The 24,623-nt window shown below is 45.3% G+C and overlaps 1 protein-coding gene across 1 annotated transcript in view; it reads left to right on the forward strand.

The window, feature by feature from the left end:
• The first annotated feature begins 7,372 nt into the window (after positions 1–7,372).
• Positions 7,373–24,623, forward strand: part of CACNG4 (calcium voltage-gated channel auxiliary subunit gamma 4) — a 43,356-nt gene continuing 26,105 nt past the window's right edge. The window contains exon 1 of the mRNA XM_005526663.3: positions 7,373–7,656. Coding sequence (XP_005526720.1) covers positions 7,434–7,656 — 223 coding nt within the window. The 5' untranslated portion in view covers positions 7,373–7,433. The remainder of the gene's footprint in view (positions 7,657–24,623) is intronic.

Genomic DNA, 24,623 nt, shown 5'->3' on the forward strand with positions numbered 1-24,623 from the left:
GGAAACTCCTGGGACCTTATGCTGATTAAATGTTGTCCCACAGAGTTTATGGCTCAGCCATGGAGGAGGTGTTTGCTGAGTAAGTGTGCTGTGACCTGGCTCTGAGCAGACAGGCAGCATTTGAGGTGTGAAGAGAGATAAAAATCAATAAATACACCATTTACCATTTACACAGCCCAAACAAAATACTTCATGGAGACATCGGTGTGGCTTTAAGAAGTGAGAGCACAAATTAAAAGTTCCAGTGCAATGTGGACAGCAAGGCTTCATGGAATTCTGCTGGCTGTATTTACAGCTCACTTAAAACACTGTGCTTTGGAATTATTGCTACAGCTTTTCTTTCTCTTCCTCTCACTGCTTCTGTCACATAATGGTCTGTGGAAAGGGGTTTCTGCCACCCCATGTACAGTTGCTAAATGAGGAAGAGATGAATGGATTCTTCCAGAATTTATTCCACCTCAATTAACTCATGAATTTAGGTTGGGTTTAAAGTTCTGTTCTTCTTCTTGGCAAAACTTCCCCTTAAGTTCCTCTGTTTCTCACCTCCCACCTCCCCTCTCTTGCTGATTTCTCTATCTGGAATAATAATTGCATTGAAAGTGGAGAAGAGAAATGGAATGAGAAATGCTTGTCAGGGACAGGCTTAAAGCCTCTCTGTTTAGGCTCAGTCCAGCTAAGAGCTTCCCAGAAAAGCTCTGACTACTGTTCAACAGGGAGGAGTAGATAAACCCACTTGTAGCTGCTTGTTCTATCCCTGACCTCTCAGAAGTAAGGACTAGCTGTAAGTTCACCCTCTAATTTCATTTTTTACCAGGCTGAGTGTTTATAAAACTTTTTCAAGGGAGCTGCTGGAGTGTGCTCCTGAAAGATCATTTCTCTGGTGAATAATCGGCTGAAATTCTAATGAGAAAATCCTTTCAGTGGCCAACAGCCTTCCTACTCAAATGCTGCATTATCAGCTCCAAATTATTCAGACAGATCTGAGGAATTTACTTTAGGCAGCTTAGGAGATAAATTCAGTGCAGCAAGTTATCGTGATTGATTTAAGTATTTAAAACTTATCCTAAAACCTGTTTCGCTCAATCCGCCTCCTAACACGCTTCCATTGAAGCCCCTTTTCTTCAGGTTAAAAAGCAACCTGAGTGCAGCAATTTCCCTTTCACTGGCCAGGGGTGGTTCTCCTGCACCCTCTGGGGCTGTGGGAGATGCAGTGCTTCGGAGGCAGTGAGCTCTCCACCAGATTTCCTCATTTTTCACACTCCTGTGACCCCAGCCACGCACCTTCCCCCTTGGGTCTGACAGGGAGCATTTGCTCCTAAGAGGGTTTATATATTTATTTTCTAAAGGCCATTAAAGAGACTAATATTACTTTGTTAGGTGGGAAATTAGGAGCTGCTGCCCAGGAGTGCTGGCAGGATGAGCACAGGCATTGTGGGCTCAGGGAGAGCGGATGGATGGATGATGGATGGATGGATGATGGATGGATGGATGGATGGATGGATGATGGATGGATAATGGATGGATGGATAATGGATGGATGGATGGATGGATGATGGATGGATGGATGGATGATGGATGGATGATGGATGGATGATGGATGGATGGATGGATGGATGATGGATGGATGGATGGATGGATGATGGATGGATGGATGGATGGATGGATGATGGATGATGGATGGGATGGATGGATAATGGATGGATGGATGATGGATGATGGATGGATAGATGGATGATGGATGGATGGATGGATGATGGATGGATGGATGGATGGATGGATGGATGGATGGATGGATGGATGGATGGATGGATGGATGGATGATGGATGGATGGATGGATGGATGGATGGATGGATGGATGGATGATGGATGGATGATGGATGGATGGATGGATGGATAATGGATGGATGGATGGATGATGGATGGATGGATGGATGGATGGATGGATGGATGGATGGATGATGGATGGATAATGGATGGATGGATGGATGATGGATGGATGGATGGAAACACCATCCATCACCAGGACATCCCACTCCCTATTCTATTTGGAATGGGACATCCCACTCCCTCCTCCTCCTCCCAGTCTGGCTGCAGTTTGTGTAGGGCTGTGTGCAGTAGCTCTGGGTGTGTGTTTGTACAGCACAAGCAGGTGCAGAGTTATTTCCTACAGGTGGCTCAGAATGGGCAGGATGAAAGAATCTCAGCAGCATTTCTTTTTTCCCTTTCTCCCCCCTCCCCATCCTTGTACCGTATTCCCAAGGAGAATTTGTATTTCCCTCTGGATGCTGTCCTGAAAATGAACACAGCTCATTCCAGCAGTGCTTTGTCTGGGTGAGCCCTCACTCAGCACATCTGTTTCTCCAACACTGAAAGGATTATGATTTTTTTCACTGGCCTCTTAGTAGGTTTCTTGTGCTAGAAACTCCCATTACATCTCATCAGAACACTCCTCTCCAAATCTTTTGAAGTATGATGAAAATCAAGACTCCTGTTAACAGCTTGCTCTTTCTCCCATTCCCTTTTTAACAGTTTAGACCCACAAATAACCCCTGCTCATGGATTTAACTCCTTCTCCAGGTAATTTTTAATGTGCCACTTGCCACTGCAATTAATTTCCCCATGCTTAGGACAGGGACAAGAGGTGGGACTTGAGACATGGAATTTCATGGCAGGCAACAGGCACAGAAAACTTTAGGTCTGTGAGACATGTGCAATATTAGTTCACTCTGTAGCTGGATGTGAATGCTATTGATATTAAATATCTTACCAGGAGGGCTGAGTGCTTGAAGGACAAGCATTCATAATTTGCTTTGACATTTGACATGATCAAGCAAGTAAAGGAATAATATTCCATTTCTCCATTGTCAAAAAGATAATGAGTTTCATAACTATTGGTATTATGGGAAAAATAGAGCCTGTGTAGTGTAAAATGTGTGAGAGCTGCTGTATATTCTTCTATAAATTGCGTATATCATGTTCTTTTGTTGGGCCTATTCAAACACAGCATGCCTATCCTTTTTAATTTTCTGGTTTGCTGTGCAAGTCTCTAACAAAAAATACTTTTTTTTTAATGAAAAAAAGGTTTTCTTCATATTATTTATAGAAAGAGCAATGCTGTCATCGAGTCTGTCTCATCATATCATTCTTGGGTATCAATTTCTAGGCTCGGATGACAAACCATAGCAGCTACTTTTCCAATAGCAGCATCTGGCTTCCTGGCAAACTCAAAATGCAGTTATCTGGAAAGCTTCAGAGTTGCTTCTGAGCACATTTTATTTATTAGAAAGCAGTTGTGTTGCTTTGCTTCCCATGACTAAGCCAAAGAATATTTAATATATTAAAAGGAATAATAGAATCTAGGCCAAGCTGTTGTCCCTTACATGGCAAGGAATGACAATATTTTTCCTTTAAGATGACTGTTTGCTCACCTCTGAAGGACAATCTGAAACACTCTGCCCTCACTCAAGATGCTCTTTGAAAGGACTAAAAAAAGAAATTGAGCCTTATAACACCTCAAACTAAACTCAAGTTCACCCTTTCCTGTACTGAACACTCTGAAATGCAATGGTGACTTGTCTGCCAGCCTTGCAGGAGAAGGAAGACCCTCTGCACCGAGTGGGGTCCTCAGAGCTGAAAGACACAATGTTCTTGCAATTTATGATGAATTACAATAGAAGGAATAGGTGGGTCTGTGGGCCAGGTTCTGTGCCATCCCTAAAAATGAGTGAAGTCAGCCTTTGTTTCACGACAGAATTTATGAGATTGATTATTTGGATCCAACTCTGCAAAAGTTCCCTAGGGTAGTTCAGCAGATATCACAATAATCTGCAACATCTGATCCAAAGTGCAAGAAAATACAGTTCCAGGAACAATTTTAGTAGTACTCCTTCTTAAACATACCTGTGACCCCCTGACATCTTCTGCCACGTCCCTGGGTCCTCCAAGGTTCTGTGCTCAGGCTGGAGATGTGAAGCTCTGCTGTTGATCTGGTGGTTTAATCAAATCCCACTACTGCCCTGGGGATAAAAGGAGATTATCCAGCACTGTACAAAATGGATGAAACATCCAGTTCTCCATACACAGCATAATCTAAAGGAGGTTATTAAAGATATTTTTTCCCCCAATATCAGCATCAAATTAGATAGGAAAGACACCAAGACCCACAGAAGATGACAATCACCAATAATATGGATGTCCTTATAGTTTTAGGATGTTCCTAGATGCTAAAATTCATTCTCACATGCACAGAGCTAAAAGCTGAGAAAGAACAAGGGAGAATGAAATATCTGTACCAGGCTTTGATGATGGTTCGACTGTATCTACATCAAAAGCCCTATTTAATTGAAGTGATTATTTTCATTCTGAGAAAGAACTCTCTCGAGTTCTTCTTGAGCAATTTCCAAATGTTTCTTTCAGTGAAATGCTAGTGTTATTTTTCTAGATGATAGATTAAAAAAACCTAAGAAAACCTAATCTGTTAAACTCAATATGTTTGACACTTAGCAGCAGTAATGCTAAATGGTAACATCTTGCAGTTTTCTTCTGATACCAGTGGTGTCTCTGGGGCAGGATTTTATTAGTGACAGCTCTCACTGAATTCAGTTAAAGCCAAAGTTTTGTCTCCAAAGTAACTGTTATTCAGTTCAGAAATAAAATGATCAGGCACAAGATTTCATTTAAAGCTTTGAACATCAACGTCAAGGAATCAAAACAATTCTGTTTCAAGATTCTGTTTCTCCAGGGTAAAAATTATTTCTGGGTTTGGACTCTTGTCCTTGCACGTTGTTGTGCTGAATTGCAGGGAGAGGCTGTGGGGCTTTCTCTTCTCATTGTCCTGAGCTTCTGCCTCTGGTCTGAGCTTGGAACAATTGGATCTTAATTCTGATTGAGGACGGAGGAGGCTACTGCAGTGCAAAACACCCTGCCAAGGCTCTCTGCTGCTACATTCAATGGCAGTTTTATAAGGCTGTATCATAAGCAAAGCCTGCAAATCAAATGTGACATGGTGGGCAACCTGTGCTGCATGCAGTGGGTCAGAGAGATTTGGTGTTTAAGAAAAGACTACACGCTTTTCTGCTGTTGAAGAGCGTAAGCACTTTTGCCTTCCTTCCGCCACGAATGGAGATTATTCAATGGTTGGATTTAATGAATTCAAAATCCTTAGAAAATCACTAGAGCCAGACATCAATGTAAAATACTCCACCAGCTTTCTGTAGTGGAATATAATATTAGCTCTCCCACAATCTACTTCATGCATTTCAAAAGAATAGAGAACATTTTTAAACTAAAGAAGATAGCTTGGGCAGAAAATGATTGCCTGCCTTGCATGCCGCTCTGTAACCCTTCAGGAGCCTGAGTTATTTCTCCCGGGGCAGGAGAAACAGAAACAGATGTCTTCTTCACAAAAATGGGAGGGGGAGGAAAAGGAGCAAAGATATTTTATTAATAAATGCTGTTAATGTGCTGTTACCTTGCACCGTCAATAGGAGCATTGCTGCAGGGCTGGTGGCTCTGAGCCCGGGGAAACCCTGGTGCTGAGAGTCCCCTTTCTGCTGGTGGAGCCTGCTGAGAACCCACCAGAGCAGCCACCACCCTTCCTGTGTCCTGGGAGGATGAGGAGGACGTTTCAGTGCCATGTGGAATCCCTGCTCTGGGTACAGCCCTCCCCCTCCCCCTGCTCCAGCCATAAGCATCTCTCCCAGCAATACCATAATACAAATAAATAATATTAATTAAGGCTTGATAGGTTTAAAAAGCTATGGAAATAGCTTCTCTCCTGCTGTTTCAGTATCTCATTTCCCCACTCTGTCCAAACCCCCAAAGCCCAGAGGTACAAACATATATTTCAAATGAGAAGTTTGTTGAACCTCATTAAACTTAAATGCTCAATCCAGTTTTTCGGAAGGAGGTTTCACTCTGCTTTTGAATTTACCTGATTTCATTCTTCCATCCCTAATGGAGACATTCATTTAGAAGGTGATTTTTGCAAAGGCACTGATACACCTACAAACCACAACAGAAAAGAAAAGTGTAATTTACATTTTTAAACTAAGCATCTGTCTTTGGAGCTGTTCTATGTTTATAGGCTTCATGTCTGAGCAATTCGCCGAGGTCTCTGCAAAATAAAGACCAGCTTTTAATTTGTATTTGCTTTTTGCTCTCCCAGGTTTTTTTTCTGAAATGGACGAGCAGCTGAAAAGCCTCTCTGCGTTGGTATGCTGAGCATTGGAGTCACACAAGCACCTGCAGCCATCCACGCACTGCTCGGCAAGAGCACTGTATTTCTCGAGGTTTGTAGCTCTTGTCCTCCCACTCCCTAATTCATATACATAAAACTGGTGTGCTGCCACGTTTTCTCCACACAAATGCATTAGCTGATCAGGAAGCCTTCCCATTCATCTGGCTTGTCACTTGCATGAGGTGGAGGCAGGACCGACTTGTCAACTCGCGGTGATGAGTGAGGGGTGGAAGACAGGATAGCGCGACAAAAATGGTGTAGATATTTCTCCCCTTGGTTTTCCAAGGAAAAATATTTTCAGGTGCTGGATTGTCTCCACACCCTTCCAAACAGGAGCAAACCAGCAACCCAAATACTTGCCTACAACCTCCCTGTGTAATTAATCGCAGAGTGAGGCTGCAGGAGGAAATCGTGGCTATACCCCCTTGATGGCTCTGCTATGGCTCCCTGGCAATGTGGGCGCCTTCTTGGAACTGCGACGCCTCATCCCCACCGTGTTTGGCACCGTTTCCACGGTGATTTCCAGGGCAGCCCATGCAGCAGAAGGAAGGTGTGCAGAACCCACCCAAGAAAGAGCAGTGAAGGTGCAGAGCTTTGCACCTCTAGGGCGGGCAAGACCTCCCTGCTCTCCAGACAGATCCTGGCGTCCCGCAGGATCGAGAACCAGCCTGCTTCACACTCACACCTTCGTCCCCTGGGAATTCCATGGGACGACAGAATGCTTTGGGTTGGAAGGGACCTTCAAGCCCATCTCGTTCCATTAGACCGGGAGGCTCCAAGCCCCGTCCAACCGGCCTGGAGCACGTTCCCCGGGATGGAACACGCCAGACGCGGCGGAGCCCGCTCAGACCGAAGCACCGGAGCGACGCTCGGCGGGCGCGCACCGGGGGCCGGGGCCGGGCTCTCCCCGGCGGGGCGGCATCACGTCGGGGGTGTCGGGAGGGCTCCGTGCCTCCGGTGCCGGCCGGGCCGCCCCTCCCTCGCCGCCTCCCTCCGCCCGTGCCCGGTGCCTGCGCGGCCGGGGCGGTGCGCGGGGGCGCGGCCGGCGGCGGAGCCCGGCCCCGCGGCGGCGGCAGCGGCTCCCCCCGCCCGGCCCCCGCCCCCCGCCCCGTGACTCGGAGCCTCCCGCGGGCGCGGCGGCTGCCGGGCGGTGTCGTGCGGCCCCCCGCGCCCGTGCGGGGACTATGAAGCACCATGGTGTGGTGTGACCGTGGCGTCCAGATGCTGCTGACCACGGTGGGCGCCTTCGCCGCCTTCAGCCTCATGGCCATCGCCATCGGCACCGACTACTGGCTCTACTCCAGCGCCCACATCTGCAACGGCACCAACATCACGACGGACGAGGCGCAGGGGCCGCCGCGGAAGGCGCGGGGCGATCTCACGCACTCGGGGCTCTGGAGGATCTGCTGCCTCGAAGGTACCGGGGCCGCGCCGGGGAGGGGGGAGCAACTTCCCGGGGGGACCCGGCTGCGCTCCCGGAGCCGCCGGGCAGCGCCCGGGCAGAGCCCGGCAGGAGCTGGAGCCGGGGCCGCCGGGCTGAGCCCCGCCGGAGCCGGAGCCGGGGCCGGGGCCGGAGCCGCGCCGCTGCCTCGGACACGGCCGAGGAGGAGGATGGCGTTTCCGTGGCAACCGGCATCTCCGACATTGCCATGGGAACCGGCGGCGGGATGCGGAGCGCTGCCCAGGGGAGCGCTGCCCAGGGGGGCGACCTCGCTCCGCGACCATCGCCGGGGCTTCGGGGCTTTTGGGGGCTCCTGGCGGGGTCGGGGCTTTGGGTGCTTTAGGGCGCACCTGAACCCTGCAGGCTTCGAGGATGGGCCCCCGCCCCCTTCCCCCCGGGACTTTGGCTTTGGAGCTCAAGCGCGGCTCTCGGGCAGGACAGCGGCAACTCCAGTTCCTCCCAGTCTGCCCCCAGACAGACACACCGGGAGCTCGGGTGAAGGGGGTGTTGCCACCGCTCGGGTGGTTCAGTGTGGACTCGGGGTTCCTTGGCACAGCCCGAGGGTCAGGCTGAGGATAGGAACAATAAAAAGATGCGTGCTTTGGCGGCCGAGCGGGGCAGCCGGACCCCGCTCCCCGCACAGGCCGAACATGTGGCTCCCTCTCCGAAAATGGAGTTGTGGAGAAGGCGCGGCGGTAACTGCGGGGACAAAGAAGCACATGGGTGTTGCGAGGATTTGGCACAGAGGGTCGCAAAGCCCAGACGGGAAACAACATCTGTCAGCCGAGAGCGCGGGGCTCCGGCCGTGGGAAAGCGGCACATCCCCGGCAGAGGGACGTGCGCTGGCAGCGGGGCCGCGGCCACGGTGGCTCTGAAGCCCCTCACCTGCTGGCCCATTCTCCCTGTGAGCGGCCGGCAGAGCCTCCGTGGTGCTGGAGGAACGGGAGATGTGGGGGAGAGGGAGAGCAGAGGAACGCGGGTGACTTGTGCCGAGCTGCTTTGCGGCTCGGGGGCGTGGGGCAGCGGAGCCCCGCTCCCCACAGGGCTGCACCTCGTTCCATCAGCTCGGCTCCGCACACGGGAACTTCGCAAACCCGGCTTTGTGCCGTGTTCCCACTGACAGACGGCTCAGCCCAGACGAGCCCAGCTCCGGTTCAGAGTCACAGCTGTGTTCAGATGGGTTTTTTCTCCTCCACAGAACATGCTGTGGCGTGGTAGAAAACACCTCTTTCTCACGTCTGTTCTCCTCTTTTGGCTAATGATTTAAGGCTGCACTGTAATGTGATTTTTCTCTTAAAATACCGGATTTGCTACCTAGTAATAGTAGGCATACATAGAAGAGCTGTAGGAAAAGGAAATATTTTTAGATGCTAAAGAGAGAAAGAATTATTGAAATGTGAAGGTTTATGGGTAATAGCAATGCTTGGCTTTATGACTCTTAAAGGAAATCTAACACTCAGCACGGGCTTTTATGACACCTGGAAAAAGGGTTTGCATCTGAGAGCTCCTGAGTTTGCTTGAGAGGTGCTGAGCGTCTTCCACTTGAACTGAATCTTTTGATCTTCACTGAGATTGTTCTAAGTGTCTTCAGCCTCCGTTTTCACGGAAAATAAGCTTGTTTGCATCTTGCAGGAGTTGCTGAGCTTGTTCAGCTAGACTGGACCTGTGACCTCCAGGAAACATCCCTGAGCTTCCTAATGCCAGCATTCCTGTGCGGTCTCCCAGTAACACCACTCATAGAAGTGAGGCGCAGCTTTGACTGAAACTGGTGGGATTTCTGCCTTGATTTCAACTGGGCTTAAGTCAGAACTTTATTTAGGAGAGCAGCAGTCAGGGGAGCTGAGAGGGCAGTGCTGAAGCAGCTCCCAGTAAGGTGGCCGAGCTCCAGTGTGGCTGCGTCACTGGGCAGCGCCGGTGCCCTCCTGGCACTCACCAGGGTTCTTGCTGAGCAGCCAGGAGCTGTGTGCAAGGGAAGCTCAAAACCCCAGCACTTTGGGGGATAAAAAGGCGTTTCATGGGACACATCAATCCGACAGCGAGGGAGCTGTTCTGCTCAAAATTCAAATGCTCATAATCAAATTATAAAGTTACAATTTTTAAAGTTGTCAAATATGTGCTAAGAATGCCCAATTTGAGAAAGCTGTCATCTGTTCTCAGAGCTGAGGAGCAGAGACTACATTCTCTCCTCCTTTTTCAGTATGTTCTGTTTTGTAAGATAAAATCTATAGATACAGTAAATTATTCATGTTTTAAACCATGCCATGGGACTTGGATTTCAACATGGAACCATTCCTTTGTTTTATAAAATAATAAAACCATTTCTAGGAGTTGATTTAAAACAACACTCCGTTGACCATTTCAGAGCCTCGCTCATTTGAAGTGGCTGAGTCTTTTAGTAATCTAAAGGTAATATTGCAATTCTGAGGAGATACACAGCAGGAAAATAACTTCAGTCATGGATTTTTATATGTGATTAAATGATTTGGCTTCAAAACTATTTTTAGAAATCTTCTGGTGTTTTGAAGAAATAATGGTTTAAACGTCCTTAATTTATTTTAATGGCCTTTATTGCCATTTTCCTCATGTCAAAAAGACAAATCTGAGACACAAATGTGCAGAAGATGAAAATGCCTTGAACAGGCTCTGAAATTGCTTTTGACATACCTAAAGCATTTTGCTGAGCAAATTTCAGGCCAATTGAAATTTCCCAGTAAAATGTTTCTCAACTCTATCAATAAAACAACCTGTATACTGGATTTTGAGCAATCACCTGTTCTATAGCCCCAGTTCCTAGATTTCAAACAAAATTGCTGAAACAGGGTGTAAAAGGATAACCTTATAATTCAATTATCAGGTGCTCCTCAATGTTTTCCTCTTTTTCTTTGAAACAATATTTTACAACAAATTGGCATCATAATTGGAGTGATACAGTTTAGGGATCAAGCATATTATCTTTGTTTGGAGCTGCAGGGATGAAATCATGTTTCAGTACTAGTAGTTGATACTACTATGGAGCTTAGTCACTCAAGAAGCAGAGTTAATGATACATCAGTCAAACTCTTGCCTGTCTAATCCCAATTTTGTTCTTTCAGCGTGTTTGTCAAAGGTGAAGGTAGGAGGTTCATTGAGTGGATTTTAAATAATTGCGCTGTTTCTGCGTGGATTTTTAAAAGTTGTATCCAAGGTAATTGCCTTCGGTGGGAAAGTGAAATGGTTCCTGGTGTGAATGTGCAGAAGTGGCTGAGCCTCTGCAGATGGCCCAAGGCTCCTTGGAAAAGCTGGAGTTTGGTTTTCTGGGCCCAAGACAACCACAGTAGTTGCAGCTGTGGCAGCTGAAGTTCAAATGTCACCAGAGTAGGGAGTTTCTGGCGGAGCCCCCATGCAGCCAATCAACCCAAAACCTGCACCCCAGCCCACAAACTCCCAACGAGAGCCAGCCAGCCCCATTTCTGGCTGCTGTTCGGTCCCATGTCCACACTGGAGCTGTGGTGGCTCTCACAAGCTCTGGGGTCAGAGCAGGGTCTTGCAAACACAGCAGATGCTGTGTCCTGTGAATGACCATGTTGTGGTCAGTCTAAGCTGAGAAAGGGAGATTAAACCACTCTGATTTCCCAGCAGCCCTGTTCCTATGGGAAATGTGTGGCACAGCTTCGTAAGCCTCGCACAGTCTTACTCACGAGGAGGATCTGATTAAAATATTTGCCTAGGAAAAAACAATGTTAAAAACACCACTTTATCCACTGAAACTGCTTATCTTGGTGAACAATCGTGCTGAAGTTAATAGGACAGCTCACAATAGAGCGCTCTGCAGGCTCTGTGACATCAAGATAGGAAATCAAGTAATGTACTTGTAATTTAAATTTATTCAAAGAGTATTTTATTAAACACTTCAGCACATGAATCTCTTTGAACCCATTGTGTCTACTGCTTTTAGCATTCCCTGTTTGCCATTTACTTTTCAAGTGGTGCAATTGGCTATTTAATTCACATGGACCCCACGTGTCCTTCCTGGCTGGAACGTTCATAATGGGGAGGAAGGATCGAGTAAATCATTTATGATTTTGAAAACTTGCACAAATGCACATTTGCACAATTATTTGTGAGTCTTCCAGCTTGGATGAATGCGCACAAACACGGGAACCGCGGCACCCGCATGCGCTGCTTCCATGGATACTCCTGAAAACAAAATAAAAATGCTTATACCAATGTTTGAGGCAAGCAAATAAAGGCAGGCTGCTATCCATCAATGCTGCAAATTCATGGCTCATCCAAAAAGAATGAATATTCCTTAGTATTCTCCAAGCACAGCTATGAAGCTCCAGCACCCACCACTGTTTGTGGTGAAATAAACTGAATACAACACAGACTTTTTATTCCAGCGCTGTGGCCAAAGTGTTATTTGGTGGGGAGCAAATGTTAAATCACTCAAAGATCAGCCTTGGAGGCTGAGGCACATTAAGAGGTGGTTGCTCTTCTCAGTCTGTGCAGGCACATGAGCCTGTGCTCACACTGAGAAAAGTGGTTGCAAATGGAGAATACACAAATGGGTGTCTCTGCTCTGAAAAACTTGTTTTGTGATGGTGTAGCCTGTTTCTAGGACAATATATATGTATTATTGCACTCCTGAAGAGTGAGCTTTCACCCATGAATCCTTCAATGCAAACATAAACCCATCAGTGAAGGACTTTGCTGAGATTCAGACCATGTTTGCACTTTTTCAGTCCATGCATCCTGCTCATACCATCTCCATTTCCTCGATGAAACTCAAGCTCTTGAGAAGGTCCATGTGCTTTATTCACTGTTTTTAAGAGCAGTTCTTAGCACTCAAATGTCAGCTTTGCAAGCCTGGCTGAAACAGAGAAGTTTTGGAACATTTTAGGCTATTTTTTTTTTTTTCCCACAAGCATTCCATTTGTTAGAGTTTCTGAATTTGGAGATGGACACAGAGTTCACTCCCTTTGAAATATTGTCTACAGTATAAAATACTTAAAAATACTGAGAAATTTGGTGCTGGAGGACCTGTCAGCAGAGGATGGGTTAAGGTATTATCTAATCTCAAATGAAAAAAAAAGAAAAAAAGAAAAAAAGAAAAGCGTTTGTCTCAATGCACCTCTTTGAACATTTGTACAGAGGCTCTCAAATGATCTTATTGATGTCACAAAACATCCATTCTTCCCTGCTCTATGAAACAGGGATCTGAAGCTAATTGACTGAATATATGTCACTTTAATGAATTAATTTGCTTTCTTGAACTCGATCTACTCTATTGCCGGTAGGGAGCTATCAGGCTACACGAAGGTTTTGGTTTTTCCTCGGTGGCTCTCAGCATGTCAGATATCCCAGTGCAAAACTTGGATCCCAAAGACTGTGTGTGTGTTTGTGGTGCTCCCCAAAGGCTGCAAACCAATGAAAGCACATTTGTAATCCAGCTGGAAAGCTCTTTCTGCTGTGCAGGATGCAATGTGGGGAATATTAATCTCACCTCGGTTTCAGGATTGTTCTGGGGAGGTTTCAGAAATGTTTTGTGAAGAGTCAAGAAGGCGTTGGGTTGTACAAACAGGATCCTCGTGGCTGTGTTGTGCTGCAGTTACTGTTTTATTCTGTATATAGTTACACTGCATGTTCTGAGGACTTGACAGATGGCATTTGTGGTAGGATCTGTCAGAGCCATAGTAACTCATTTTGGGGTTTGTGGGGACCTTTGAGCAATGATGTAATGCAGTCTTTGGGCTTCGTCCAGCAGCTGTTACCTTTAACTGACCTTCTGCCATGGGCTTTATTGCTCTTTTTACATCCTGCCAGGGCTTGCCCTGCCTTCTGCCAGCTCTACTGACCCTCACCAGTGTAAACTGGTAAAACAAGTCAATACAACAATGTGGTTTTCTTGCTCCTGTGAAATTTCAACAGTGATTATTCCTCCAGTACATCCTGGCCCATTTGCTGGGTCACACAGTGGCACCTCTGCTCAGGTCGTGCTGTCCCACCTGTAGCTTCAGTCAGTCTTGGCAGGTGCAAAAGACCTCATAAAAAACTCAGGGAGAAGGGGAGTGTACCTGATGTCTCCATCCTGTAGTCTTGTGTATTTTTCCAGAAAAAGAGGAAAAAAGGAAGAAATATTAAGAAGGGAAGCAAGTGCTTTCATCTCATCTCTAATTCCTTTGAGGAGGTAGGAGTACTTAGGTACTGAGTGTAATCTAAAGCCTGTTATTAACACCTCTCAGCTCCCAGATATTTAGTTGGTGTCTCTGTGGTTTATGTGTTAAAGAACAGCAATTTCTGTAGAATTTCTGTATCCCCAAACTGAAAATGGAGAGGAAGGAGGAGGAGGATGATGATGAGCTTGTGGCTCTGGGCTTTTGTAGGTTTCCTGCTTGATCTGGGGCCTGTTACTTTATCTTCCTGCCCCTGACTGGGAGGGATAACTGTGCTTCCTTTCCACCCACTTCCCTCTCATTCTAATAATAAAATGGAAACGAAGATGTGGAGAAACTGGGACACGGCGAGAGGGCTGCCCAGCTCGGGGAAGATGCATGAACACGGCTTTAACTGGGTTTGAAGCGTTTTGCTTGCAACTTATGTTTTATACATGCAATATTTGGTGTTTAAGCATGTCTTCCTTGAGGGACAGGATTAAGTCTCATTCTCCACCTACGTAAAGTTAACTGCTTTCTAGGAAGGCGGTGGAATCATGCCAATATAAAGCCAATATAAGAGAAGGGATCACAAATTTGTCCCTTCAATTGGACCTTTTCCTGCTGGTCCTTCTTTTCTGAGCCAAGACTCATCTCAAGAAATAAATCAAACTATCAAACTGAAAAACGGGTCCTGCTTCCAAACATTACTTGGTGCTTATCTTCATTTCAGATTTCTGTTTACTGGTATTTATTATGTCTCAGACTTATGGTTCAGCATCCAAATTCTTCCCAACAGATGGCAAGGCAGGATGCACAGGAGTAGTAAAATAAACAGGATAAATGCACAACTGCCCATATGTCTGAGAGGCTGATACACATTTATGACTCCAGAACAAAAGGGTGTTTGCAGCAGACAGCACCAGTGCTGGGCAGGACTTCGTGGTTTTTTCTGCCTTGTTCTGAAGCATCTCACTTTTTCACTGTGTTTTGATCAGTTAAATTGCAATATATTTTGTCCTCCCTCTTCTACTCCCAGATAGTTCTTCCCCTTATTAGTTATTTGCTTCCACTACTGAAGTACATCAGTTCATTTTCTCTTCAACATTTTAATGTGGAATGTGACTCTTTCCTGGCATTCAGCTTGTATTTTTTCTTTCAGTGTGGCTGTGACTCTTTTGAGGAGCACACAGAGGTGCTGGGGACCACAGCAACATTTGAGGCTTTCTCTATATTGAGATTCATCATAATATTAATGACAAGTGGCCTCTCTACTATCTCAAAATAGCAAGCCTCCGGGCAAGCTGCCTGCAGGATGGATAGCCCAGCCTAGACAGACTTAGCTAGATTTCCCTTCAGATCTGGGGGCATTTTTGCCAGTTGTTGCATGCTGGGAATCAAATGCAGTGGAAGCGTTGAAGCAGTTCTTGATTTAGCCTGGCAGATAGTCCAGCCCTTCTTTCTCCTCCTTCCCGTGGCATCCTCTCAACAGCTTTGTTCTCTTCCTCTTTTTTCCTCCCCTTGCTGAAATGTTGTAACCTTCCTTCTGCTAAAGAGATACCTTTGAAATTAGCTCTTCCCTGACAGTGCATGAGTCCTTCTCTAGAAAATCTGTAGATACTGCCCTAGGTAGAAATTTAAGATTTTTCATTTCTCTTCTTAACTCTTGACCATCTCTGTTCCATCCTGCCAATGAAAAATGTGTAATCACTTACCTGTCCAAAGGGATAGTCTGGGTTCTCTTTTCCTCTACCTGTTTTACTTGTTTCCCAGGATTTATCCAGGCTCCTGCCTACTTAACAAATAACCCTGTAAATTCTTCTTCAACAGAATTGAGTAATTTCTTGTCAAACGCAATCCATGAAGGAATGATAGATTATAAACACACAGTAATGGTATGAAGAGATGGGTGAAGGGAGAGAACGTTATGGAATTACAGTATTTCCTGTACCAACTGCCAAGCCCTGATAGAAATTAACCTCTTTTATTGTTCTTTTTCAAGCATTCCGCCTTTTAATTGCTGTTTTGGAATTGTGCCACTTAGTTGTGCCCTTTGAATGTTTCTCACTTAGCCAGTCCTGTTAGCTTGATAATGCCAAATGTTTCTCAGATATTCAGAAGCACTGAACATCCCCTGCTTGAGTGGGAGAGGGACCCAGCTCAAGCAGGAATTAGCACCCTTGTTTAGCTGCCAGGATGGTTTTTTCAGATTAAGTTAATAACCAGTTTTAAGTCACTGCCAATTCTCTACAGAGGTTTCAGATCAGTTGTCTCCCATTTATACTTTTTAAATGATGCAGTTTTGTGTAGAATATGGATGACTGGATATTTTCTCCTGTCCAAATATATAGCATTCAATAACACTGGGGTTGTTATTGTCTTCCTTGCATCCCAGAGGCACAGTTTATCTCTTGGTGCTGCAAGGCATTAAAAAGGAACCATGGCATGTCACAATTATGACTTGAAATAGGATCTTGCCAGAGGAACATTGCCTAAATGTAATCAAATCTAAACTATAACTTATTGCAAATACCTATCAGAGCTGTGCACACCTATCTCACAGCTCGCTAGCTATCACTGATAGCTGATAGCGAGGCACTGGATGATTTTATTGGAAGAATTGTCATGCTGTTGGGGTTTTTTAGAGTTCAGCCCCCAGCATTCAACTGCCTGCAAGCAAATGAAATAACAGACTCTCAATGCTGGAAGACCTTGTGACTATTTAGGCTGAGCTTTCAAAGGTATCCAGATATGAAAGTTTGTGATACTCCTCCATGCATGACTCACTAATGGCAGCAGTGGGCTTTAATCATCTTTGTCCAGTGGATATTCTAAATTCAAGTAAACCATAGCTGTGCTCCTTTACGTAATGCATATATTTTAATGCAAAATTCTCTAGACTTGGTTTCTTTGTGTGTTAGATTGGTTTTAGCCAGATGATGAAACAGCAGGTTGCATTGTGTCACATCACGTTTTCATCCACGGGGATTGTGAACGGGGTTGAATCCCTCAAATTCACTGAACAGAGCCCTGTTAGTGGAGCCAGTGAAGCCAATAGCCCAAAATGCGTTGCTAAACTCCAGGTATGGTTCTGCTGAGTGTGGGAAGGTGATTTGCAGGCCACTGTGAACTACCAAAACTTCAGGAATTTGATTTCCATTGCAGAGGGAGAGCCCCGGACTCTGCTTCCTCCCAGGTTTAACATCTCCTGTTCCCACTCTGTACACCTGACTGAAGGCACTTCATTCTGTACAGCTGGAGCTCAAGAACAATTGTAACCTTTTCAACTGGGTTTTATTGGGGAACTGTTGGAAAACATCAGTACCAAACAGAGCTCTCCTAAACATGATAAAACATCAACTAATAAATCTGGGAGCTCAGTAGCAGTTAGGAAATGTTTCTTACAACCGAGTTGTTAACCCAAACCAGTTGGATCCTCACCCTCATCCTTCTGCCAGCCAGCAGGGGCTCAGTTATTTGCCATGACAGTGATTTGGGGGTCACCAGAGTTCTCTTTGCAGACAGACTGACCCCTTCCAGATGGAGCAGTAGGACACAGACAGCTCCAGTCCAAAAGCCCCTCTGCACACACTGAACCCAAGCCAATGAACGTAGCAAGAGGCTGACTTTCCTGGCTCCTGCTTGGACCTGCTTGGATGTTCCCACCTTGTGTTTGATCAGAGCTGGTCCATGTCCCCCCAGCCCTGCCCACTGTGAAAACACGTTTTTGTCTGTCGAAAAAGATGCTCCAAGACAGTGAGCAGATTTTCCAAAGGGTGAGGCTTCCGACCTCTATCCAAGCTTACATCGCACTGAGAGTCAACTAAATTTCATTTTTTAAGATACTTGGGTGTTTCAAAAGATATTTATCCAAGGCTATGCCAATATCTGCTCACTGTGAGATTAAACATCCTGTGTTCTGCTCCAGAGGATGGGAAGTGTTTCTCCTTTGCCCTGCACGTTTTGCTGTGCTCTTGTCCTTGCCTTTAGCTCTGACAAAAGCAGACGGTTCCGAGGTGCTTTGGGATCCTTAAAGATACAAGACCTGAAATAAACCATGCAGCATTTAGGAATGATGTTCACAGCACCACTTCTAATTATAGCCGTTCCAACAATTCATTTGCAATGTCCCGCTACGGTTGTGCTTATTAAAACAGAATCCTCTTTATAGTTTGGTAGCAAATTAAGAGGGGAAAAACACAGCTATCCTGTTCCATCCCATGCCTTTGAAAGAAGTTTACCTTCATAATTTGCTTTCTAGGGATATTTCCCTTGTTTTCACTTGTGCTCCTGGTCTGATTTTTTAATGACTTACTTGGTGTCTCTTGGTAGCCATTTCCCAGTGACCTTTTTGCTCATTTTATTTTAATTTCTGTGTATAAATGGCAGCGTTCTAGCTGGAGACATTCTTTGGGCACAGCACAAAAACCCCATAGGGAAGGAAAAACAGGCCAGAAATTTTCCACCCGAATTTTAAGCATTAACCCAGGGCTTTGGCCACACAAAGAGCCAGCACGCTCAGCTCACACGCCAGAGCTGGATCCTGGTCCAGGATCAGGGCCAGACCTGGGCAGCAGGACCTCACCATCAGCATCTTCAGGCATCAGCACTGGATGCAGCTACTCCCACAGGTTATCCCATTTTCTGGCATGACTGCTGTGCCCCGGGAGGGCTGAGCAAGTGCTTGCAGCTGGCCAGAATATGGGTACACAGCTCCTAATGCTGATTTTATAGCATTAATGTGCACCTGTTGTGGTGGCCAACTGGCACTGTGCTCAGCCTAAAATGTCTGTGCAAGCTCTGTATTAGAGGCATAAGAATTAGCATGTATCAAACATGTCATTAGACACGTGCCTGGTAGACATAATGCAGGATAATGAATATGATCACAAGAATAAATTAATAACCGAAAATATTTTTTGTACGTGTGCACACTTAAAACAGGGTAGGAACTAAGTGACACTTGTGTCACCAGTTTATAATTAAAATGCAGTGCTTGAATGGAAATGTAAGCTTCAATTAGCCAGCACGACCCTGCTTCCGGCTTTACTTCCCACTGAAAAGCAACGATAACAAGCTCACATTTATTATCAGAGTTTTTCCTGGAGCTGTGCACTGAAACATGCTCACATCTGAGCCCTTTCACTGAAGACATTTTTTCGCTTCAGCAGTTTGGCATGCCATACAAAGGCTCTCTGATTTTTAGTGATGTTCACCTCCTCTTACATAAAAATGTTTTCTGTGCATATTATTTGGTTTTAGTTGAAGTCCAGGTGCACGGGTTACTGAAGAACCAAAGGGATGGCTCATCACAGAGCACAATGGGTAATTATTGCTGAGCTTCACTGTATTGCACAGACAGATCCTTTCTTGGAGCTCAGCATTGTGGCTGTGAGACAGAAAATACCTACGATCCAGCCCAAAGTCCTACAAGGGTAAGAATAGATCCTGTGGGAGATGCTTTGCCCATTTCATTTTTAACTCTCTCAAGGGACAGAGCTTCACGGTTTTGTTTAGAGACACTATTTTGCATTTTAATTTCACCAGTGGGAAGTTAATACATATATAAATTATGAGGTCTCATGTGTTCCCATTTCATCCCAAGAGGATGTTAGGCTTTTTGTAAAATGGCTAAATAATTCTCTGGGTTCTGCCCCCCATTAAAACCAAGATTTATCTTGATTTATGATCCAAATTTTGCTGCTGCTCTGCCTGAGGATTGAGCTTAATTTCTGCAAGAGAGGGCAGAGTCCTTGGCTGTGCAGGCAGGAGGAAAACCCATTAGGCTCCTGCCCAACCCCACACTCCGGGTACCTGGCTCAGTGCTCCACGAGAGGGGCAGAGCCATCCACAGGAGATCCAGGTCCTTGAGGTGCCTTTTGAGAGATCCTGACATCTTCCCAATCCCCCCCAAAATAGGAACCTTTTAGTCTAGGACTTATTCAGCCTTGTGCCCATGCAGGAGGCACCTTTTGGGCATTTTTACACCCTTCAAATTGGTCCCTGTGCAGAGAAGACCGCAGGAATCTGGGTCCCAAATAGCAAGGATAGGGAATGGCCACCTCAGCCAGTGCTTAGGAGAGCTGGTGAAAAGCACACAAACCCCAACAGCCCCAAAATGTCAAGGCTGAGCAGTTGAGCCTCAGAAAGTATATTTAAGGAACATGTCCTCTCTGACAGAGATGGACCAAATGTCCTCACGGATATCTTTTGCAATGCCCCCTCCAATATTTTAAGCAATTTCTACGGGCAGAATTCTTATGATGTAGGAGTGGATGTCAAGCCAGGATATCTCAACTCAGAATAGATATGTGCTCTTAGCTTTGGGTCAGGCAGTGACGTGTGGTGGAGTTAGAGCCTCCAGGAACTCTTCAAGTTGTAAAAACTACAAAGCTCCTGGTTTTTCGCTGGTGCTGTTCACATGGGACAGAGTGACCTCTCCAGAAAGCCCTTCCAACAGCAGCCGCAGTCTCTCTCAATAGCATTTAATAACTACCCATGGAGAAAATTACACTCTATTTAAAAGGCCAGAAAAATCATCTTCAGTTTAACTCTGCTGACTTTGGTAGAATTACACCAAAAATGAGTTCTGTCTGATATCCTTTCCCATACTAATGTTCAGTAGCTGGGCATAAAAACCCTTTCCAAGGCAGATTAAACAAGTCCAAATGGTGAAATATTCTTTTAATTTTCTTTCACACACGTTATTTTAGGTATAGCTTGGAACTCTGCCCTTACGAGAGGCATCCCTTTAAATATTTATACAGCATCAATATGTAGCCACCTTCATACGTTTTTAATGATATGTTCCTTTCTAAATTAACCATTAGGTAACCCTGTCCTATGGTGTTCTGTATTTTGCACTTTGCATTTACGCTACCCGTGGATTTTTATTTTTTTTATTTCTCCGTGGAACAATGAAGATGTCAAGGCAAGAGCCAGGGGCACCGTGGAAATCGAATTCTTGGAGCACCGCTGCTGTTGCCATGTGGACACACACTCAATAGCAACTCTGTGCTGCCCTGCAAGCCAAGGGGATGCAGCCCCAGCCCCACTGCTGGGCCCTGGCACTTCAGAGCCAGGGCAATGGCAGCTCCTGGAAATGGAACTCCCACGATCAGGGGGGAAAAGTATTGAAGCAAATCCAAGCAAAGGAGGGACAGGAAGGGATACCTCCATTTTGAGGCTCTCCTTAAGAACCAGTAGGTTTCTGGATCTTCCATAGATTTTTCTCTTTTTTTTTCCTTCTTAATTGTGTTATTAAGATGCTACAACGTGCCAAAGTGAGCAGGACCAACTCCACCAGCTGAGTCAAAAATCTTTTTCTCATGATCTCTTTGCTCAGCCCTGATTCAGCCTGAAAACCCACAGATGAGTAGAAGTGTTGGTACAAGCCATGGGTTTTTATAACTCTGGGATCTTGGAGTCCTGTTTAATTACACCACATTATCATAGCAAAGCAGTTTGTGCAGAAGCTGCTCATGGCTTGTTTCCCCTCCCTCCCTCCCGAGGGGACCGCAGGAGATGGCTGCACCATGAGATCACGGCTGCAGAACCGAACCCTTAGCAAAGCCTCAGCAGACAGACAGACAGACAGACAGACAGACACCTCTCCCAGTTTTGGAATGGAGATTATTCCCCTGACCAGAAAAAAAAAAAAAAAAAAGGGACATCAGAGTTTATCCTATGCCCTTTTATACTGAAAAATATTCCCACACGCTGCTTCACAAAGAGGAGTTCACCCTTTAGAGCTGGAATCCAACCTCTCCTCCTCTGAAGGGGCCTTACCCCGTACTTGTTTTGTAAGTAAGAGCTTCAGTTAAGTCAGCAGAGATTTTGTCTGCGGATAATGGGCTCAAGGAAATACTGAAATGCAATTTCCCTGAGTTGCAGGGTATTGAAGGCAGAGATTGAGTCAGCAGCAGTGCCCTTGGAGCCCCGCGGAATCGGTCCCAGGCAGGATGTCACCATCTCCTACACTGCAGACAAGGCAAAAGGCACAGGGGTGCTTTTCTGTCTTCCCTCCAGTGAAGCAAATCTGGTAGGGTTTGGCTGCAGCAGTGATGTGGTTTCTGGGTTTTTAAATGCACTGGTAAAGGGACATTGTTTGCTCCCAACAAAAGCTGCCTGGGCTTGGCACTCCTGACAGGTGCCTGAGGAAAAGAAGCCAGGCAGCAGCTGAAATCCAACAGACTGCTCCCTTCCAAGGTATGGCCAAGCTGAACTTGTGCTGTTATTTGAGGCTTTTCTTCGGTTCTTTGGGTTGCAGAGGCAAATTTTTTTTTTTTTTTTTTTTGGTGTTTCCTGCAAATACGTTTAAATTCTCTCTGTTTTGGAGGCAAGTAGTCAATGCATCTGAAGTGCATACTTGACATATGTTTCTTTTCACATGCTGTCCTCCATTCATTTCATGCAGCAGATGCTCAGTTTACCACTTTAAATGTATTCTTATTTACTAGAAATTATTTTAGAAAATAGCTGTTTGGAACTAAACATTTCCAGCCCTTCTTTTGGGAGCAGAGAGCTCCTTTTTGCAGCTGTCCTGGGTGGCTGCATGCAGATGTTGACAGGTTAATTTGCATTTGAAGAGCTGGGTGCAGTGAGCTAAGCAAGGGTTTTTCTTCCCTGCCTCTGAAGGCAGTCACTTCACACTCCTTGCCAAATTGAGCCCCGATGTTACTCTTCTTAATTAACTAGAGCAACATCCGAGCTGAGTTTGGCCCATTGTTAGCTGGCCATTTATTACAGGGTTGAATTAAACCCCTTGGCCGTGTAGAAGAAAGGCTTTTATTCTGAAAATTGATTGTACAAAAGTGAAACACAAGGACAGCCCTAATTCACAGCAAGGTGGTAGGTACAAGCTGGTTTATCTGATTTCCTCTATCCTGTTGCCAGAAACTGCAAGTCCAACCTGGTTTTCCTGCCTGCTGCACACTGCTGAGGTCAGAAATGGTTTAGTAAAAAAGGAATCCTGATGTTAAGAAGAATGTGCAGCTCACACTGCTCAGCCCCCCTTCCCAGAGACTATTCTTTTTCTTCTTGTTGTGGGCTTCTTTTTTCTCTTTAAAATAAGTTTCTATCAAGACTGTGAGCACAAAGACCCAGATTTAGACTTCAGTCCCTTCCATTGCTATGGGAAAATGCAGAAGTCCTGATCCACAGCCCTGCTGTCAGCCTCTAGGAACTTTTTGCTGCTGGTCTTTCATGTGCCTGATCCATCCACATCGGCTCAAAGCAGAGACCAAAAGCTTCCATGCTGCAGCAGGGAGAAGAGCTGGCAGAAAAAAAAGAGTTGCAGCCCCGTCACCACCAAGGCCCCCTTTGCTTCCTCTTTGGTTTCTTTTCTTCCCTTTAGATGCTACAAAACTGTCAAGGAAAGCTACATCCTGTGGGTATTAGAGCACTGAAATGAACCTACAGGCATGAGAAGACATAATTAATGTTTCTCTGGCGGTTTTTTTCACCTTTTTGCCACACTTCTGTGCTTTTCTGCCTCATCCCTGCCACGATCTGCCGTGATGCTGCTCTCACTTCTCCCCCCATCATCTGGATTCCAGCTCAGTTTGCATCCCCCTGGCCGAGGCTGCCATGGGGACAAAGTCACCCATCTGAGGGACAAAGTTACCCTTCTAAACTGATGAATTTTGATATTTATTTGCAGGCATTAAATGAACACTCGTAACGTGTTGGATTCAGCCTGCATTCCTGGCAAAATTCTTCCTGGTCACAGTCAAATGCAAACAAATTCATCACCCCAACTGTGCATGAGGGAGGCACTGGCACAGTGCGCTGTCTCAAAGGGAAGTGTTTGCTCCAGTCCATCATTTGCATCACACATGAAGCTTTTCTTGGAGATATCTTTGGGTTTTCTACGTAAGAACTTGAGGGGAGGGGATGGGAATGGAGAATGTGGCTGTTAGACAGGCATGATTCAGGTACCCATGGCGACATGAGATCACTCTGCATTGTCACCAGCACAAGGAGATTACCTTATACAAGAATAACTAAGAATAGAATTTTTGACCTTCAATATTTCCTTATCTGTAAACATTAGATCTGCAGAGCAGTGCAGCCCTGCTTGTCAACAAGAAGAAATAAAAGAAAAATAAAACTAATTTAAAACCCCACAGTGGCAGTGGAATAAATTCATGCATTTATCATTTCAGAGGTTCCCATCACTCCTGCCTCTTTTCCTGCAAGGTTTAAATGATTACATATTTTTTTGTGTGTTATGTTTACTCTCCTAAGAATAGAACACACTTTACAGAAGCTCATATGGATGAAAAAGCATTTTCCTTTTGCACTGGTGCTCACAGTTAACACACACAAACCTACACCTTGAGCTTTCCAAAACCTGGGTTTGTACCATCAAATAAATTATTGACATATGCAGAAATTTATTTTTAAGTCCTTAAAAGTTGAGTGTTTATTACTTCAGCTTTTGCTTTAAGAAATATCATGGATCTCAGTGATACTGGACTTTATCTAGTCCAGTAAAAGGGGCAGATTTTTCACAACACTTGCACTTTAGTGCTCCTGCCAGCACTAAAATTGGAGATATTTGAATGAAGAAAAGATCCTTAAAGTGAAGAAATGCAGGATGAGGTTCTAAGCTTACCATAACAACTGGAAAGAACTTTGTAAAATGAAATTCAGCATCTGCTTCTGTAGATGTCTCAGGTTTTAAGTCTCTGAGGCAGAGGGTAATTTTTAAGCAGAATTTTAACTTGCACATACATGAATTATTTCTAGTGACTGGCTCAAAAATAGCGATTTGAGGCTGTGCAATGTGTTCACACAGGGCTGGAGCGT

The sequence above is a fragment of the Pseudopodoces humilis genome, chromosome 21 (assembly GCF_049639895.1).
Source record: "Pseudopodoces humilis isolate 2021_Gansu_Grassland_sample_001 chromosome 21, ASM4963989v1, whole genome shotgun sequence".
NCBI classification, from domain to species: Eukaryota; Metazoa; Chordata; class Aves; order Passeriformes; family Paridae; genus Pseudopodoces; species Pseudopodoces humilis.